Source organism: Camelus dromedarius, chromosome 11, assembly GCF_036321535.1.
Source record: "Camelus dromedarius isolate mCamDro1 chromosome 11, mCamDro1.pat, whole genome shotgun sequence".
In the NCBI taxonomy this organism is placed as follows: Eukaryota; Metazoa; Chordata; class Mammalia; order Artiodactyla; family Camelidae; genus Camelus; species Camelus dromedarius.
Genome location: NC_087446.1, coordinates 38,225,867 through 38,246,040, shown reverse-complemented (window position 1 = coordinate 38,246,040; position 20,174 = coordinate 38,225,867). Strand labels below are relative to the sequence as shown.

General features: G+C 36.1%; 1 protein-coding gene across 4 annotated transcripts in view; it reads left to right on the top strand.

The window, feature by feature from the left end:
* SLC41A2 (solute carrier family 41 member 2) overlaps positions 1 to 20,174 on the top strand; it is a 113,162-nt gene that overhangs the window by 18,527 nt on the left and 74,461 nt on the right. For all 4 annotated transcript variants that reach the window (XM_064491675.1, XM_064491674.1, XM_031462879.2 and 1 more), the window contains exons 2-3: positions 2,207 to 2,927; positions 14,267 to 14,374. In XM_064491675.1, the coding sequence (XP_064347745.1) occupies positions 2,373 to 2,927; positions 14,267 to 14,374 (663 nt within the window). In that variant the 5' untranslated portion in view covers positions 2,207 to 2,372. The remainder of the gene's footprint in view (positions 1 to 2,206; positions 2,928 to 14,266; positions 14,375 to 20,174) is intronic.

The following is a 20,174-nucleotide window of genomic DNA, read 5'->3' as shown; positions in this document are numbered from 1 at the left end:
AAGAATGCTAGGAGCAGAAGTATGAGCTAGATGTGTCTTTGCATCTGGATCCCACCAGTCAACTCGGTGTAAACTCAGTAAACTCAGTGTAAACTATGTGCTTTTTAGCCATGTCCTGCAAATTTTCTAGGAGAGATGTCCTGGGAGATTCCCTCACCCCTTTTTTCCCTTCTCTCCCCTCCATTTTTCTATTTAGTGTTACGGGTCAAGTTTCCTGAGCATGCATTTTGAGCTGAATGGTGACTAAGTGGTGATACAGATACTGTCATCTTTCTTGTTTATCTACATTTCTCTGCATTTTCCTTTTGATCATTCTTATAGTTCTGCTTCAAGAGGAAGAATAAACTGCCTGTATCCATCACTGGCCCTTCAGAGGAGTAGACTTGTCTTAAAGCTCAATCCCCTTGAGATTTGCTTTGTATTTTGTTTGATTAAAGATCTCTTTGGGGCATGCTCACTATTTAAAAAGAGGTGGATGGGTTGAAGGAAAGAAACCACTGACTCACGTAAGGCTGCCTGGAAGCTCACAACTTCCAACATAAAGCTGAACCTCTTGTTGCATGGAAGGTTCTCAGGCAGCTATTCTGGCCTTCTCTCTCTTTCTGGACTGCTTAGTTTCTTCTTTGCTTCACTCTGGACCTTGTTTCCATTCATTTGATTTTCTTTAAACACTGACTTTGTATCAGCCTGCAAATGGCAAAAATGGCAACTAGTGCTTAATGTCTGGATTCTCGGTGCAAGTCCACAGGATGTCTGCCCTATAATCACTTGGAGAGCTTAAAAAAAGATTTATGTGCCTCAGACATAGATATTCTGAGTCAGTGGGTCTGGAGTCCTAAAATCTGTATTTGAGGAGTGTTCCCCAGCAGGAATTCCCAGACTCCTCCATAATTACAAGAGGGAAGAAAGGAAAGTGAGTGAGTGATTAAATAGATGAACCAGGCCTTAGCATCCACTTGTCCCCAACATAACCCTTTCTCTTTTTCCCTCAGCCATTCCTTGTTATTGATCTTCCTATCCAAGAAGAGGAGATCGATATTCTAAGAAATCGAAAACAGATATTAAAGAATATGACAGTTTTCATTAAAAGCAGAAGTATAGTAGGAGCAATTCTTAGTCTAGGTGGGTGGGCAGTCCAGTTAGGCAGTGGGGCCATCTATCCTTTATCAAATCAGGGCCAATTTCTTGATCTTGGGTGCTCTTGAAAGTGTAACACAGGGCTGGGTGTTCCTGAAGCCTTTAGACCTACTCTGATAGCTTTGAAAGCCTCCAGATCTGTGGTAGCAGCAGGCCAAATAGACTCTCTCCCTGGGCAGGTGATGTATGAATGACCTCGCAAGTTCAGTGCCCACCACTCTCAAACTAGTCACAATATCTGTCTGTGTCTCTTAGTTCAAGACCTTTAGGGAGAATCTCATCACTGGCCAGCCAATCAAGAGCCTACTCTGGGATTGAGGGTCAGAGCTGACTTTGAGAAGGACATTAAGTGATTAAGGGCATTACAAGCTTTCTTTTGGTTGGCTTGCAAAGTAGAGGATTAAGTGAATATTGTAATCCCTTTCCATTTTGGTTATTTCCTAGCTAACAGAGGGATTATATTCCTAAATCAACTATAATGACTTTTTTCTGTATCAGAACTATGACATCAGCCTAATTTTATATGTATAATAAATACCCTGAACAGTATTCAGGATATTTATAAAGTAATTTCATGGTGAACATTGTCATTGTTTCTTCATATTTTAATAATAAAATGTATATTATATTAAGTTGTAAATAAAGTAACATGGATTATTATTTAACGTTTAAAATATAATGTCATGTACCTTCCCTTTTGTTGTACTGACATACGTTAAGGGCTGTAGCAATTTGATTCTGAGACCTCAACATAAGTAACGGAAGCCATTTATTTAATAAATTTGTCTATTGTAGAACTTACAGATACTTGATATTTGAAGACTTAACATGGGTATTAATTATATAAAATATGCAAAGATAAACACTTAAGATTTAGCGAACACAAAAAACTGTCTAGTATATTTCTATGAACAAAGTAGTTGTATGGCACAAAGCGGTTATGTGTGAAGCCCACAGAGTATAACATCAGTACCTTGGGGTTGGTTAAAGAACTTGTATATTTTATACCTTTAACTATGAAGTATCAAGAAAGTTAATCTGACTTTTAAAAATTATTTTATTTTTCCAGATCCATTCCCTCTGTGGAACTTCTGAACATCTTTTATTAGTGGAAACATTTTTGCACAATGAAGTCAACATCTTAATCTAAACCAGTGTTGGTGTGGTTCTGATTCATCTGCTATAGTTCATGAATCTTGAGATCTAAGGAGTGCAGGGTCTTTTGCAATGACAATATGACTAATACTAAAGGAAGGTCTATTACTAATAAAACAAGTAATGGTCCAAGTAATGGAGGAGGTTTTGTAGACTGGACTTCAAGTTTAAGTACAATTCAGTCTGATAAGTTTTTAAACTTGCTGTTGAGTATGGTTCCAGTAATTTACCAGAAAAACCAGGAAGATAGGCACAAAAAAGCAAACAGCATTTGGCAAGATGGGTTATCCGCTGCAGCACAGACTTTTAGTAATAGATCTGAACAGCACATGGAATATCACAGTTTCTCCGAGCAGTCTTTTCATGGCAATAATGGGCACACACCATCAAGCTGTAGCCAAAAGTATGACGACTGTGCCAACTACAATTACTGTGATGGAAGGGAGACTTCGGAAACTACGGCCATGTTACAAGATGAAGATGTATCTAGTGATGGTGATGAAGATGTCATTGTGGAAGCAAACCAGAAGTTACCAAAGGAATCCAGCGGTGTCATGGCACTGCAAATACTTGTGCCATTTTTGCTAGCTGGTTTTGGAACAGTTTCAGCTGGCATGGTTTTGGATATAGTCCAGGTGGGTTTTCATCTTTGTTTAACTTCACTGTGTTTGTTGTTTAAAGTACTTTCTGTAGGTTACTAATCTCAAACATATTTAGATTTAGTTTATCCTTTAGTTAAAGTGAACTGATGCTGACTCTGGTTTCAGTATAACAGCTTATAGGTTTTCAAAAAATGTTGTTGCAGTTGTGATTCAGAGACAATTAGGGGGAGAATTGACTCTCAATGCCTAGTCTTCTAATACATGTACATGGACCAGCCCTCCGTTTATTTAGGTCGTCTTTACTTCCTCTCATAGACGTTTTACAGTTTCGGTCTTTATAGGTCTTTTACATTTTCAGTTAGATTCATTCCTAGTTATTTGATGCTTTTTATGCTACTGTAAGTGATATAGTTCTTAAAAAATTGATTTTCTGTTTGTTGCAGATATATTCAAGTACCCATAGCGGTAAAAATTCTTTGCCATAGGAATTCTATAGCGGTACCAAAAAGACCTATAGGGATATAGAATGCTGCTTTTACATATTCAAGCTTATCCAAAGGAGTAAGCTTTTGTCTCAGTCTAACCTACCTCTGTGTGCTTGTGCCTTGAACATCCCTTATATTCATTTTGGCCGCAAATTAGTAAAAGAGCATGTAGAGCACTAGTACAGTACCTGGGAGATCAGTGTTCAGTAAGTGGTGTAATGTTAACACGTATCATTCATTGAGTGAATGTTCTTTGTCGGTACGCTGCATGAGTTACCTCATTTGATGCTTATGAGGACTCTGAGGTAGGTGATGTTATTTTTATTTTATATATGAAACTGAGAGATTTGCCTAAGGTCACACAACTGGCTGAATTAAACCCACTCTAAAACTTACGCTTTCAAATACCGTACTGTCTGTTTATAGGGAACATGTCTTATCTTTGGATTACCTTCTACTAGTCAGCACTCTTCTGTCATAAGAAATTTAAACTCAACTAACTTAAATTAACTGTAATTTAAGCCAAAGAAAGAAAGAAAGCATTGTCTTTGGTAACTGGGAAAAGCAGGTGTACAGCCTACCTTATACAAATAAATCAGGGACTTAATTTATGATTACCTTCTCTCTACCTTCTCTCTGTCTTGTCTTTTACTTCAGCTTATATTTTGTTTGTTGTCCTTATTCGCTCCTATTGCATATGATTGCTGACAGTTGTCAGGTCATATCCTTTTAGTTTGTTTTACAAAGGAAAGAATGCACTCTCCTGTCTTTAATTTGGAAAATTCTAGGGGAAAATGGAGCAGTTGGCTTGTCTTTGGTCATACACTTACCCCTAGAATCAGTGATGTGATTAGGGAGGTACTGTATTATGATTAGCCCAGTTCAAGTTACACTGCTGTCCCTGGGACAGACGAGCATTCAGATCAGTAATTTCACCAGAACCACAAAAAATAGGAATGTACCTGCTTCTCCAAGGAGAGGGAGTGGGTATTGTATCAAGGAAGATGAAGATGGAAAATTGTGCAGAGAAGGCAGGAATGACACCTTTAGAGGATTGGCTCCTCATATATAGGACCTTACCTGAATCAGATTCTCCAGGTGGGCTCCCTAAGCCAGCAGCCTCAGCATCATCTAGGAACTTGTCAGCCACACAGATTCTGAGGCTCCACCCCAGCTCCACTGACTCAGAAACCCTGGAGGTGGGGCCCAGCAATCTCTTTTAAGCAGTCTGTAAGGATTCCTAGTGTTATGATGTGGGCAGAAGTTTGAGAACTAATATTCTAAATAAATCCAAGTTCTCTTCCAACTAGTAGGTGGGGTTGGGTGAGACTGGCCACGTAGTCTTTGGTCCCTCTGTAGTAGGGTCCAGTCGGAAAAACCAGCCTAACGCCTTACACAGAACAGACATTCTGTGATTCCTTGTTGAAAAGAATGAGTTAAATTAGGTTCTACCTCTGTTATAAAAATTTTGGAATTTTGATGATCAAACTTAAGAGTTTTAAGTCATAGAATGTCAGGATCAGAAATCCTTAGCAATTGCCTGGTCCAAGCTCCTTGTCTTTTCTTCTCTCACTGAAAATGAGCAAAGAGTTTTAAGTGATTCAGACAAGAATATGCAGCTAGTAAATGGTAGAGCCCTGTCTGTGGATAAATCCTGTTCTCTGTATAGCATGCTATATGTGAATGTTGGATTTTCTATAGACTTAATATATTATAAGATTCTGTAAAATGAGATTAGTGTTAGCCACCCATCCATCTAAAAGAAATGTAAGTAAACTGAGCTAATACCTTTAGAACTTCCAGTAATTCCTAGGTAAATTTGTACTTATTATTAGAATATTATTGGAAGCTGATGTCTACAAAGCCCCAAGATCTTGTATTTTATGAAGACAGTATTATTGCAGTGCTGAAAAATATTCTTTTGAAATAAACCATAGTATAGCTCTCAAGTATTCCTTATTTTATTACTGTGCTGTTAATGCATTGTGTGTATGTTTCAAAATTCAATGGAATGATACAATACCTGAGTTATGTTTCTAACCTTGAAACTCTGAGTAGGGCTGTTTTTCTGATGTGTAGAGAGGTCAGAGAGGAAAGGGATGCTTTGTTAAAGTTTTGTGAATTAAATACCAGTGTTTTAGAAGTGCAAAGAGAAGGTAAGAGGGCAGTATCAATGTTGGACTAATTTTTGTCACCAGTTTCTCATTTTGCAAAGCTAGAAAGGTGTCACACCATGTTTGTCCCTCCCTATAAAATATAGCTGCAATTTTAGAGTTTGTGTTAAAGATACCTCTTTTAACATTGCTATGACCCCAGGAAGGCACGAGCACCTTGATGTAATGTTCTAGTTTTTATTTTAAAAATAATAGATGGACTTCCACTTCCAAGAAGCTGCAGTAGATGTACTTTTACCTATTTCTCCCATTAAGTACCAAAAAAGCACTGGGAACTTTGTATAAAACAAATATAAGAAGACCCTGAAAGGTGGAAAGAAGAAAGCAGGCCGCCTAGGCTTAGGACTCAAGGAATAAAACAGTGGTGAGTTCCCTCGGTTTTCTCTTGCTTCATGTATCCCAGACTTAGAGCTAAAAAAGCCAGCAACTGAGAAATGCTAAGGGCAGACAAAACAAACCAAAAAAACCCCAACAAAAGCCTGCTCTTTGTAGCTTAAGGACTAGAAAGGGGGCGCCCTAACAAGACAGGAAAGTTTTAGACAATTACTGTTCTGCTCTAGCTGGACACCACAGAAAAAACAGTGGCCCCACCCACACCCGCATCAGCGAAGGCCCAGTGGGGAACTTAGACTTCCTCCTTAAGAAGCTGTAATGCATAACATGGATGAACCTGGAGGGCATTTTGCTGAGTGCAATAAGTCAGATAAAGACAGATGTATGGTATCTTAAGCCAAAAAAAAAAGTTAAACTCAGAAACAGAGAGTAGAACGGTGGGGGTAGGGGAAGTGGGAGGAGATTGGTGTGAAAGAGTACAGACTTTCAGTTACAAGAGTATTATGGATCTAACATACAGCATGGTGACTGTAGTTGATAATACTGTATTGAATACTCAATATTTGCTTAGAGAGTAGATCTTAAGCATTCTCACCAAAAAACAAACAAACAACTCCCAGAAGGTAACAATATGGGGTGATGGATGGTTAATTAACTTGATGGTGGAAATCCTTTCATAATGTATATGTTTATCAAACCATTGTGCTGTACATTTTAAATGTATTATATATAATTTTAACTGTCAGTTAAGCTGGGGTAGGAGAGAGGAGGCTGTAATGAGGTGCTGCAACACTTCAGCCAGGATGGAATCGGAGAAGGGCAAATAGAGTGCTGGCACTTTCATCCTGTCAGCTGACAATGAGAGCCCCCAATAGACCTGAAAGCAGAAATAGAAAAATCAATTAGCGTTGGAGACTCCAACACCCTTCTCTCAATAATTGATAGAACAACTAGATAGGAAATCAGCAAGGATGTAGAAGAACTCAACAACACCATCAACCAGCAAGATCTAAGGGACGTTTATAGAAGACTCCACCCCAAAACAGAAGAGTACACATTCTGTTCAAGCTCTTAATGATCATATACCAAGATAGGCTATATTTTGGGCCATCAGCTAAACCTCAACAAATTTAAAATACTGAAATCATTCAGAGTATGTTCTCTGGCCATAGTGTAATCAAACTTGGAATCAGTAACATAAGGAAAATTTCCAAATACTTAGAGACCAAACAGCACTCTTTCAGATAATCCATGGGTGAAAGAGGAAGAAGAAAAATAAAAAACAAAACAAAACATTGAACTGAATGAAATGAAAATACAACATCAAAACTTGTGAGTCACAGGTAAAGCAATACAGAAATGGAAATTTATAGAACTAAATGCATACATTAGAGTAAAAAAACCTCAAATCAGTCATCTAAGTTCCCATGTCAAACTTAGAAAAAAATGAGCAAAATAAACCCAAAGCAAGCAGAAGAAAGGAAATAATAAAGATAAAAGCAAAAATCAATGAAATTGAAAGCAGGAAAACAGTAGAAAAAGATCAGTGAAACAAATAGCTGATCCCTTGAAAAGATCAACAAATCTGACAATTCATAGCAAGACTGGCAGTAGACAAAGAAAGAAGATATAAATTACCGATATCTGAATGAAATAGGGCTTATCACTACAGAGCCTGTACGCATCAAAAAGGTAACAAAGGAGTACTACAAGCAACTCTTCACACATAAATTTTACAACTTAAAGTGGACCACTTCCTCAGAAAACACAATTACCATAATTCACCCAAAATGAAGTGGATAATTTGAATAGCTTTATACCTAATAAGGAAATTTAATTCATAATTTAAAAAGCTCCCAAAGAAGGCTTCAGACCCAGATAGTTTCACCTGAAAATTCTGCCAAGTGTTTAAAGCAGAATTAACACTAATTCTACACAAGCTTTCCTGGAAAATAGAAGAGGAGGGAACACTTACCTTCATTTTAAGAAGCTAGTCTTATCCAGATACCAAAACCAGAAAGTGCAAAACAAACAAAAATTTACAGACCGGTATCTTTTCTGAATACAGAAAGAAAAATCCTTAACAAAACATTGGCAAGTAGAATTTAGCAACATATAAAATGAATTACACACCACAAACATGCGAAGTTTATTCCAGGGATGCAAGTATTCACTATTTGAAAATCAATGTAATTTACCATATTAACAGGCTAAAGAAGAAGATCAAATGACCATATCAACTGATGGAGAAAGCGCATTTGATAAAATTCAACACTCATTCATGAGAAAAACTCGAGTAAACAGGAATGGAGTGGAACTTCCTCAACCTTATACTTAATGGTGAAATACTGAATGCTTTCCCCCTGAGATCAGGTACAAGGCAAGGATGGCCACATTTGTTACCTTTAACAGAGTGCAGTGTAACAAGTCAAGAAAAGGAAATAAAAGACAGAAATTGGAAAGGATGAAACTGTTCCTCTTTGCAGATGACATGATTGTCTACTTAGAAAATCTCAAGGAATCCACCACACACACAAAAAACAGAACCCTCCTAGAACTGTTAAACGAGTTTAGTAAGTAAGGCCCAGGATACACAGTACATACAAAAATAAATGCTTTTTCTAACAACAAATTAAATTAAAAATTAAATAGCGTTTACTCAAATAAATACCTAGATATAAATCTAACAAAACGTATAGGACTTGTATGCTGACAGCTACAAAATACTGGTGAAAGTAATCAAGGAAAATTAAATAAATGGAGAGACATACCATATTCGTGGCTTCAAAGGCCCAACATAATAAAGATGTCAGTTCTCCCTAAATTGATATACAAGTTTAACAGAACTTTTAAAATCCCTGCGAGATTTTTATAGAATAAATAATACTCTAAAATTTATATGCAAAGGGAAAGAAAATAGAATTTTCTTTTTTGAAACAAAAGTAAAGTGAAAGGGATCGGTCTGCCTGATTTCAAACTTATTAAAATGACCACAGTAATCAAGACTGTGGTATTGGTGGAGGGATAGACACACAGATCAATGCAACAGAACTGACAACCCCAGAATAGACCCACACAAATATGTCCAACTAAACGTGACAGAGATGCAAAAGAAATACAGTGGAGAAAAAATAAGAGCCCTTTCAGCAAATGGTGCTGGAGCAGTTGGACATCCATAGGCAAAACAAAACAAAACAAAAAAGCCTTCAACTTAAGTCTCATACTTTATAGAAAAATAAATTCAACATGGATCACATATTTAAATATAAAATGCGAAACTATAAACCTTTTAGAAAAACATTGGCAAGAATCTTCAGGATCTAGGGCTCGGTAGAATCGGACTTGACACCAAAAGCATGATCCATACAAGGAAAAGTGGATACACTGAACTTCATCCTATAAAAATTTTGTTCTGTGAATGACCCTGTTAAAAGAATGAAAAGCCAAGTTACAGAGTGGAAGAAAAATAGGTGCAAAGCACGCATCTGACAAAAGACTAGGATATATAAAGAACTCTCAAAAACAAAGGAATAAAAACAGTGGAAGAAAAATAGGTGCAAAGCACGCATCTGACAAAAGACTAGGATATATAAAGAACTCTCAAAAACAAAGGAATAAAAAAAAGGAATAAAAAACAGTTAGAAAATGGGCAAAGAAACATAAAGAGGCATTTCACTGAAGTGTGTGTACAGATGGCAAATAAACTTGAAAAGATACTCAGTACCTTTCTACTTTATGAAAACCACGATGAGATAGTACTACGCACCTACCAGAATGGTTATAACAGAAAGTGGTGATAATAACAAATGTTGTTGAGCATGTAGAGAAATGCACTCTCATACTACTGGTGGAAATTTAAAATAGTACAGCCACTCTGGAAAGCACTTTGACAATTTCTTAAAACAAAACAAAAACCTAAACATTAACTCTCGTGCAACCTAGCAATTGTGTTCCTGGGCATTTATTCTAGAGAATAAAGACTTATGTTCACACAAATCTTGTCTGTAAATGTTTACAGCTGCTTTATTCACAATAGCCAAGAACTGGATACAACCAAGATGTCCTTCAAAAGTTGAATGGTTAAACTTTGGTAAATCCGTATGATAGAATACTGCTCAGCAACAAAAAGGAATGAACTATTGATGATGCAACAACCTAGATGAATCTCCAGAGAATAATACTGAGTGAAAAAAGCCAATCTCAAGACGTTATACATACTATATTCATTTATATAACATTCTTGAATTGACAGATTCAAGAAATGGAGAGCACATCAGTGGTTGCCAAGGATTAAGAAGGGGCTGAGAGTGGAGGAAAGTGAATGTGGCTATAAAAGGCAACAGGAGGGATCCTTGTGATGTTAATGTTCTGTATCTTGATTATATCAATGTCAATATTCTGGTTGTAATATTGTCCTATAGTTTTACAAGATGTTACCATTGGGGGAAGTTGGATAAAGAGTACATAGAATTTCCCTGTATTACTTTTTGTAACTGCATGTGAATCTGTAATTATTTCAAAATTAAAAATTTAATGAAAAACCTATGTATCTGGTAAAGCATACTTAAACTGTGTGAAAGAATATGTAGTGGAGAAAGAAGTCTCCTTTTATATGTCCTTCCCCTATCCCCTTCTTTAGAATTTACTGGTATTTTTTTCTGTCTCCTTCAATAGACACACAATGCATATACATGCGTATATATATGCTAACGTGTGTGTGTGTGTGTGTGTATTTGCTAAAAAACACAAATAAAAAACATCCTGTAATGTTGCTCTTCACCTTACTCTTCTCAGTTCATCTCAGATCTTCCACATGGATACACGCAGATTTACCAGATTCTTGTCCAGCTATATAATGCTCTATTGTATGCATGTGTCATTGTTTTTCTACCAGGTTACCTGATGAAGGGGACTTAAAGTGCCTCAGATCTTTTGTAATTATGAACAGTGGTGAAGTTGACTCATTACATGTATGTTTGAATTCATGCTCAAGTTTATATGTAGGATAAATTCCTGGAAGTAGAGTTCTGAGTTGAAAATTTTGTGCATTTTACATTTAATAGATATTGCCACATTCTCCTAAATAAAATAAAACCTTTACATAGGTTTAATAGTGTAATAGAGTGCCTGTTTCCTTATGCTCTTACCAACAGGGTATTTTTTTCCTAACAACAGAGTATTATCCAACTTTTTAAAAATTTTAATTTAATTTTTTAGTGGAGGTACTGGGGATTGAACCATGTGCTCTACCACTGAGCTGTTCCCCTTTCCCTTATTCAACTTTTTGATCTTTACCAGTCTCACAGAAGAAAACTGATCACCTTTTCATTTGCATCTCTGTAATTATGAGTGAGGTTGGTCATTTTGTCATATGTCTAAAAGTGAATGGATTTAGTTTTTTAAACAACTTATAAGTTAAAATGAGAAACAAATCTTCTCCAAACTTGGGGTATGTAAGTTTTTTAAAACTGCATAAACTTCTTTTACCAATTAGATTTTTTAAAGCCTTTTCTGTTTAAGATAGGACTCTATGGATGTGTTCCTCAACTTATTTTATTGGTTTTTGTTTGTTTGTTTGTTTCGTTTTTATTTGTCCTTTTGGACATTAATAGATTTTTTGGTTTTGAGTCCAGTACCTGTGTTAGCAGTCTGACACTAAGTTTGTTGTGTGCTTGCCTAAGATTGTGGATATTGATAGATATCCAAAATTAGGTAAGGTTAGAAGTTGATTTCCTTTAGGGTATGTTCTTGTAGAGAAGCTTAGCAGTGCATAATAATTTTCATAGCCTTAGAGGACATGTCTGTGTTATGGCAAAATTTGTAAGTAAGTGAGATTTGTTTTGGGCACCAGCTGTCCCAGCATCCTCTTTCTGGACTTTTTTTTTTTTTTTTGCACTATGTCCTCTTGACAGGAGAATTAACTGATAATGTATTCTGGTGTTATAGCTAATAAACACTCAATATTGTTATTCGTTACTACGTACAGGCATGGTCCCGAGCACAACTGTATGAGATAAGTACCATTATGACCCTATTTTAGATGAAGAAAGTAAAGCGTAGTTTTGCTCAAGTTATCCAGTTAAAGTAGTAGTATCGGAATTTCAATTCAGATAATCTGATTCCAGAGTCCTTGCCTTTGTCTAATGTACTGTACTGTTTTCACTGTTCTCACATTTCCCAAACTGTGTGTCTGGACACCCCAGGGTTGCTGTGAGATACTGTAAATTTTTGAGGGAAACACAATGACATCTCTTGGACAAGCTATAGACTGCTGGCTCGAGGTGTTTCAACATTAGATCATACTCTATTTCTCTTGATGACATACCTTTGCAAAGCTAGATTTTCAGTGGTGCTGTGAAAAAAAGCAAGTGTCAGACAAAAATCAATATAGAACAAGAAATGAAGGTGGTAATTGCCAATTCCAACGCTTGAGAAGTTGTGCCATTCCTAAGAGGTACACACATCCCACTAGTAAGTACTATATGACATAAAAATATTTTTTTCAGTTTATTTGTATTATTTCTTCATATGACTACAGAATTGTTAGGAAATACTTACTATTTGGACCTAGCTACTTAGTAGGACTGTTAGGTATTTCTTTTGGCCTGGGATGCCATGAAAACATTGCTGAAACACCTGGGTACGTGTGAGCTGAGAAAGTTTGGGAACGTCTATAAGCACACCCTTACAGTTGTAGAGAAAAGAATGGCAAATTTATTGGGCACAAGGTAGGAAATCAATGTGATAGTTCTTATTGCTCTAGCAGTGCTTAGTGTTAGTGATTTCACAGTAATTCTCACAGGAGCATTTGATTTGAATTCAGCTTGGAAAGAGTGCTAATCACCCAAAGGAGTGCATTCCAAGAGATCTAAAGTGGGATGACATGTGACTGACAGAGAAATTTGGATATTCTGGTGTTTCTAAAGTCATATAGTTAGATGTCTTAAAATTACTACCTAGGGAAAATGTATTCCTGAATTACGTCTAATTTGATAAAAATGATATCTATCTTGTAAGTTTGTTGTTGAGATTAAATGATTCAGCCTTAAGAACAGGATCTGGCACGTAACAAGCAATCAGTTGAATATTGTTACTTTTTTAAAAATTATTATTATTATTACTAATAATAATATTTTGTTATTCATCATGGTCATTATCATCACTGCCACCATCATCTCTGAAGGGTGCATATCCCACTAGCACAGCAGAATCCCTACCCATCATAAAACAGACAAAATTGTTAGTTTTTTGACAGGTTAAGGGATCTGAGAAGCTGCTTTTTCTAAGCCCATCCTTAATTGACTTGAACTGTGGAGGGATTCCCTTGTGAATCTTTTGAACCAGGTTTTTACCTGATCTGATGAACAGTTCCTAAACTCTTTTTAGGCCCTAGTTCTGCACCTGTTTGAAACAGCCTCTAGGGAAAACTGTGGGGACAAATTGAAATTTTCTTTCATTTATCTGATGGATTTAGGTCTTACTTTTCTCACCTGTCTTGATGTTAATGACAAAACTATGTTCTTGATTTTTTTTGGCGTAAATTAATATGCTAAGTCCGTAAAGTCTCATACTGGGACAGTTACCTCTTAATAGCACTTATAAAAAAGCACTTTGTGTTAAGTTATTTGTATGGTCTCTTTACCTTATTAAGTACTTTAATATCTGTCATTTTCATTATTTCCTATAGGCTAGACAGGGCAGGTTTTATCTTCATTTCATGGATGAAGAAATTGAGATCAGAAAGGTACATAACTCATCCAGATCATACAGCCAGGTTATGACAGATCCATGCCTGGTATCACAAATTTTCTTATTTCCAGTTTCCTCTTGCCTCACACCCTAAAATGGGGGCCAGAACATGGGATGACTCAGGGCTCCTGGAGTCAATTCTAGGTCCTGTCTTTTGACCTTGGGAAAAATCATTCAACTTCTCTGAATCTTTATTTCTTCATTTGTGAAATTAACTAATAATATTAGTTTAATTTTTCTGTGGGTTTATTGTAATTAGTGTTGGAATCAAGATTCAAATACGGGTTATCTGGTTCTCGCGTCTGTGCTCTGAACCTCTAGTTACACTGACTCATGCCTTCATAAAGGGATAAAGTAAGATGTAAGAGTAACAGAGTTGGTAGCACACTCGGTGTATGGGCTGTGGTGACTGTGTCAGCTCTTACTCCCAGCTCTAACTGAATCTTCTCAAATAATGCAGGTTTCAGAACTCTGGAGAAGAGTTAAGCTAAATATTCACTGATTAAATGACCTGTATAGTTACTCAAAATGTAGACACAACATTGGAAAAAAAGGCTGAGGTTTTTTGATGTCTTTGTTCTCAAATGTTTTTAAAAGAGTGTCAGAAAAAAAAATTTTTTTTTTCTTACAGCACTGGGAGGTGTTCAAAAAAGTAACGGAAGTTTTCATTTTAGTTCCTGCACTTCTTGGTCTCAAAGGGAACTTGGAAATGACATTGGCATCCCGGTTATCCACTGCGGTAAGTTTTTTCCTACCTCAAAGCATGTATTTTATCTTTACATTTACTGTTTCTCTCAATTAAGGAGAACTTGGATCAGGAAAAGATTTTCTCCTCTGTCTACTGATAACATTTCTGAACCTCAGGGCTATGCTAAGTAGTTGTGCCTGTTATGCCCTGAATGTTCCCCAACTGTCTCATCTTAGAATAATAGACCCTCCTTTATCCTGAGAAGAAGTATTCTTGCCTCTCATTCTAGGGTGTTTGGGTAGTTAGCATCAGTGCTTAAGACATGGGCAGCTGAGATACTGAGATTCTTTATGGCTTGATGGTTGGTTGATTGGTATTTAAACTTCTTGTGATTGTGAAAATAATACATGTTTATTATAAAAACTGAAAGGAAGGGAAAAAAGTATAAAGAAGAAAATTTAGAACTACCTCAAATTCTTCATGGGGCATAATCACTATTAATATTTTTGGTATAGATCCTTCTGTACTTGGGTATTGGGTATCTCTACTTAAGCATAAATATATCATAACGTAGATATATATATACACACACACTATATATATAAAACCATACGGTATGTTCTAAAATAGAGCTGGAATTATGTATTCTCTTTTATAATCTGTGATATCTGTTTGAAGATACATCATAATCATCTTTCCATGTCAGTAAATGTAGACCTATGTCATTATTTTTATTGGCTATGTGTTTTTCTGTTGCATAGCTCTACCACAGTTTAATCCACCATCTGTTACTGAATACATAGATTCTTTCTGAGGCTTTGCTACTGTAAACAATGTTGTAATGAATATTCTTATATGTATAGTTTTGCATTCTTTCCTAATTTCTTTCAGGCAAATTCTAGCCTTGTGATTACTGTTCAGGAAAAAAACATACTTTTAAGACTTTAGCCACATATTGCAAATTTGTCATCTAGAAAGTTTAAACATTTTTGAAAATATGGCCACTTTCAAGGTTCTGAGTTATTTTTAGTAGCCCAAAAAGACATTGTTTTCTCACTATACCATTCTTTGGAGATTCATCAAATTATGGTTAAAACCATGTAGCTAATGAGGTTCATGTCAATGAGCCACTGAGTATTAGCCAAAAGTTAACTAAGCCATCATCAAAAGTTAACTAATTGCAGTGCTGTTAGTAGATGAGGCTTTTTTTTCTTTAAAGAAGCTACAACAAGTGAATCTATCTATGAACTAGGAAAAAACATTTGTGTATCTAAAGGTAGCTAAGATGTGGATGCTGAACAACCATGTTGCTGATGGGAACCCTCCTTTCTTCCTCTTCCCCTCTCCCTGTTTTTCCCCAGGCAACTACACATTCCCTAAGGTTTCTTGAGTAAAGCAGATGTTTGGAGAGGAAATGCATTAAATAATGTTTTATTAATATTACTATTCACTTGCTCAATTAAGAGGAAATGTTTTGTATGCCCTATGGAACTTTCTAAGCCCCCCCCTTTTTTTTTTTTTTACAGATAAAAGGTCATATAGCCATACTCTGCCCAGGACAGTAATGAAATACTGGGTATTATTGAGCACTCATAGTGCACCAGCACTGTGCTAGCTGCTTTACAAGGATATCTTATAACAACCCTAGGAGATAAGCACTATTCCTGTTTTACAGAGGAGAGACTGAGGCATCTTGTCATGCCAGAAAGTAAAGAAATGCAAAAAGAAAAAAAAAAGAGAGAGAGATGAGGATACAACAAAAGATAGAGTGTAACATACTAGCCAGATCTGGGACATTTTGGGCCACAAAATAATGATAGTTACAGATTATAACCTGTGGCATAAGATAAGAATCCATTAGACTGTAAATGAATAGCAAGGCAGGCAAGGTCTCTGCTATGGTGGAATTTACATAAATAATTTCAGATACTGGTAAGGGCAGTGAAGAAAATAAAACAGGATAATGTGATGAAAGATGATTCACGAGGGCTATTTTATAATTGGTGGTTAGGGGAGACTTCTCTGAGAGGCGGTGTGTAAGCTGGAACCTGAATAATAAAGGTGAATTAGCTATGTCAAAATCTGGGAAAAGACCCCTCTAGGTTCCGGTTGTATCTAATCAGTGTAATGATGTTAGTGTAATAATGTGAGGTATTTATAAGCATTCTATACAGATTCACTTTTGCAGTTGAGCCTGGGGCAGGAATACAGACAGAAGCCCATATGACCATATATCTATGTAGTTTAAAATTGTACAACAAGCTTACAAGTTAAAAAAAATTTTTCTATCTTTCTACCTTGGCAAATATGTTCTTTGAAGATCTGTAAGTCCAAGATCAAATTTAGAATTCCTGGACTTCTTGGGTCCTATTTTGGAACATAATGTTGTAGAGAGAGCCAGCCCTTGGTCTGAGGCCTGCTCCCTTCCTCCCCTCTCCTTGGCTCTGTGTCCTGGACTTTGAAATATGTCACATACCTCAGGCCTCATGTCCAAGCTCCATCTATACCCCCAGCAATCAGCCAGCCCTTGAGCACTCCTTGGATTGGGCATTCACCAATGGTGGTATGATCTGCCTTCAGGAGGACTGACTTCAGGAAGAGGCCCTAGGATTGGGCTGCAGGCCACTTGGTCAGGGAAATTCATGGTCCCAGGTATCTGGAGCACAGCCTAGAAGGAGATGAAGCATAGGCTTCGAGTGGGCACACTGCTTGGGCCCTGTGTATTCTTCTTCCTGTAGAATGGGGCAAAGCTAAAGGAGGTGCAAAGTGGGGCCTTCTACGCCGTGGGTCTCAGAGCTGGATTACAGATTTGGAGGACTACTGATTCTAGATGCCAGGAGTGGAAACTTCTTTTGGCCTAAGGAAAATTACATGGCATAGAAGAGATATCAAAACTGCCTTGTGGTGTACTTCTGCGAGATATTAAAACAAGATGGAAAAGTTATATATTAAGGAGGGTTGCTTGAACAAAATAGCCTCCATGTTATACTCTGAAGGCAACAGTCACAAGACTTACTAATAAACCATTGGTTGCTTACAGAGAAAGCAATTCTTTTACTGGAACCTTCTCAAGTAACCAAATGGATGTACCTTGAAGTGTACAAGTATTTTTTACAAAGTCTCTTCTATAAAAGTCCTCCTATCATTCTCCTCCTGAGAAGATCCTGAAATTGGCATGAATGCAATAAAAGCTGAGCTGTAAATGGAAATTTACTACTTTTTTTGGTGTCTTGGAAGCCAGTCATGTTGCTCTATTTGTTACACTTTTAGATTCAAGGGCTAAATGCAGATTTTTCTCAAGTGATCGTGTGAAGCAGTAGGTACGTGTAAAAATATTAAAATAAAAAAATTGTTTTAGGGCAACAATCTTTGACTCATCTAAAAATATTTAGAAAGCATCATCATCACGCAATAATGTATAAAACTTCAGTTTATGGAATTATTTCAATAAAATTATATCATACTATCAACCAAAACTTCCACCTAGGAATTAAAGAGGAGATAAGTCTTTTATCAATTATAATATAAGAGGAAAGGAAGCCAAAAATTTTAGTAACACTACCATTTTCAGCAGTATCTAGACTGACAAAACTACCAGAAACAATCTTGATTCTCTAATGGCTTTGAAAGTGAGCATCTATATAGTAATTCAAATATGAAGTATAGTGACCTTAGGATCAATCTAGCAGCTCTCAGTGCTAAATTATTTCTAAAAAAATTTAATAATAAAATGGTCATAAGATTTTAAAAATTTGATTAAATTTCACATTTGTTCTAAAATCCTAGCAGTTCATCATATAATGGTGACATTGGTGTCAGAAGAATATTTATTATAATACTTGGCCATTTGGCATCCAGCTGGAATGTGTGTCCAGAGTACCTCCAGTTTTTGTCTTAAAAGACAAAACAAAAACTTTCATGTAGTTTTACTAAGGTTTTCAGAGTTAGTGAAATTATGTATTTGTGTTCTATCTGCCGTCTTTTCCTGGTGATCTACACTTGCATTACATTTTAAAACTGGTCAGTTACCTAGGTAGAACTCAACCCAAGAGGCTTTTTGGCAGGAGAGAATAAAGAAGAGATCTTGGAAAACAAAAGTAGAAACATGTAAGGTAGAAGAAAGTTACTAGAATGAGAGTTAAGAGGTGGCTTTAGTTTCATTTTGTTGGAAAGTGAACTTTGTTCTGATAAATATAATTAAGCATACAGACATTTAAGCAACTTGATAACTTTGCCAGGAAAACTGAAATTTTGGCTAACTTACCTCAAAGAAAATATTTCTAAAGGCAGCATTAGAGAATTTGATCTCAAGTTTGCTTGGCAGAGTCCTACCATTCTTACGGAGTGCTGGAAAAATCGTTGTCAGCAATTTTCCAGTTCTGATGTTCTGTTTGCTGTTAAAGCAACTCTAGGTTAATGACTTCTTAATAGCAAAACCCCCAAAGCCTCATCTTCCATAGACTCTTCACTGACTGCTCTCTACTTGAAATTTTTATAACCCTTGACTTTGAGACCCCACATTCTCTTCACTTTCCACCCTCTTTTATGACTTTTTTTTGTATATGTGTATTTTTATTGAAGTATAGTCAGTTTGCAATGTTGTGTCAGTTTCTAGTGTACAGCATAATGCTTCAGTCATACATGAATGTACATATGTTTGTTTTCATATTCTCTTTCACTATAAGTTACTACAAGATATTGAATATAGTTCCCTATGCTATACAGGATGAACTTGTTTATCTATTTTATATATACTAGTTAGTATCATGACTTCTTAGTCTACTATTTTGGTTTCTTTTTCTTTGCTTATCCTCTTGACTTGAGGTTTTCTTGAAATTTTAGTACCTTGTCTTATATGTTCTCCATCAGTAGTTTCATGTGGTCCACCACTTGTGGCACATTGCTGACTCAGTCATATCCCCAGTCTCCTTCCTGACTTCCAGAGCTGAGTTTTCAATTGTCTGCACAACTCACTACATTCAGAACTAAACTCATTTTCTTCCCTTACTTTAGCTGTTCTTTCTATATTTATCAGTTTATTAACATTACCAATCACCTCCTGCCTCTTATCCAGTTACTGTCTAGACTGCCAGTTCCACCTATGAAATCCTCTTCTCTTTCCCTTTCCCCCTCCTGCCACCACCTTAATTTAGTCATCTATTGTCTATACTTGGGACTGCTGTAGCAGGTTTCTAGCTGTACTCCCTGGTTCCAGGAAGAAGGATGGATGAGTATAATCTTTTTAAAACTTAAAACAAACACCATTTGAAAGTCATTTCTTTCATTTATGGTAAAAAACTAATAATAATTCTTTCAAAATTTTACAATTTTCCTATGTAGTATTAATTTTCACTTGTGAAAGCAAGAATAAAAATCATTCTAACTATAGAAGGCCAATCTACTTCACTCTTTTTGCTCCATTAAATTCTTTTCTCTTTTCTCATTTTTATAATTGTCTGTAGTAGAATCAGGATAAATGAGCTTATAGGGTTTTAAGGAAGGCCTTGGGTAAGTATAAAGATAGAGAACTTAAAACATAGGATATCAGATACAGCCTCCTCATCCAGTCTGTTGAAGGTCAATTATCTTTAAAATTTTATTCTATAAGACTAAACATTAAATGATCACAGATAAAAAGATATTCCAATAAAATAGGTTTCCACTTTTAACAAGGGAGATTTAGTAATCTTGAATCTGAATCAACTTTATCTTGTCCTCTTTAGTCAAAATTTATTTCTAAAGGTATAATGACTATCTTGAATAATTTTTGCCAAATTTTTATCTTTTCAACAGTAGATATATATTATAGTAGATCTTGTTGTAGATATGTAACAGTAGTATATAGTTGAAA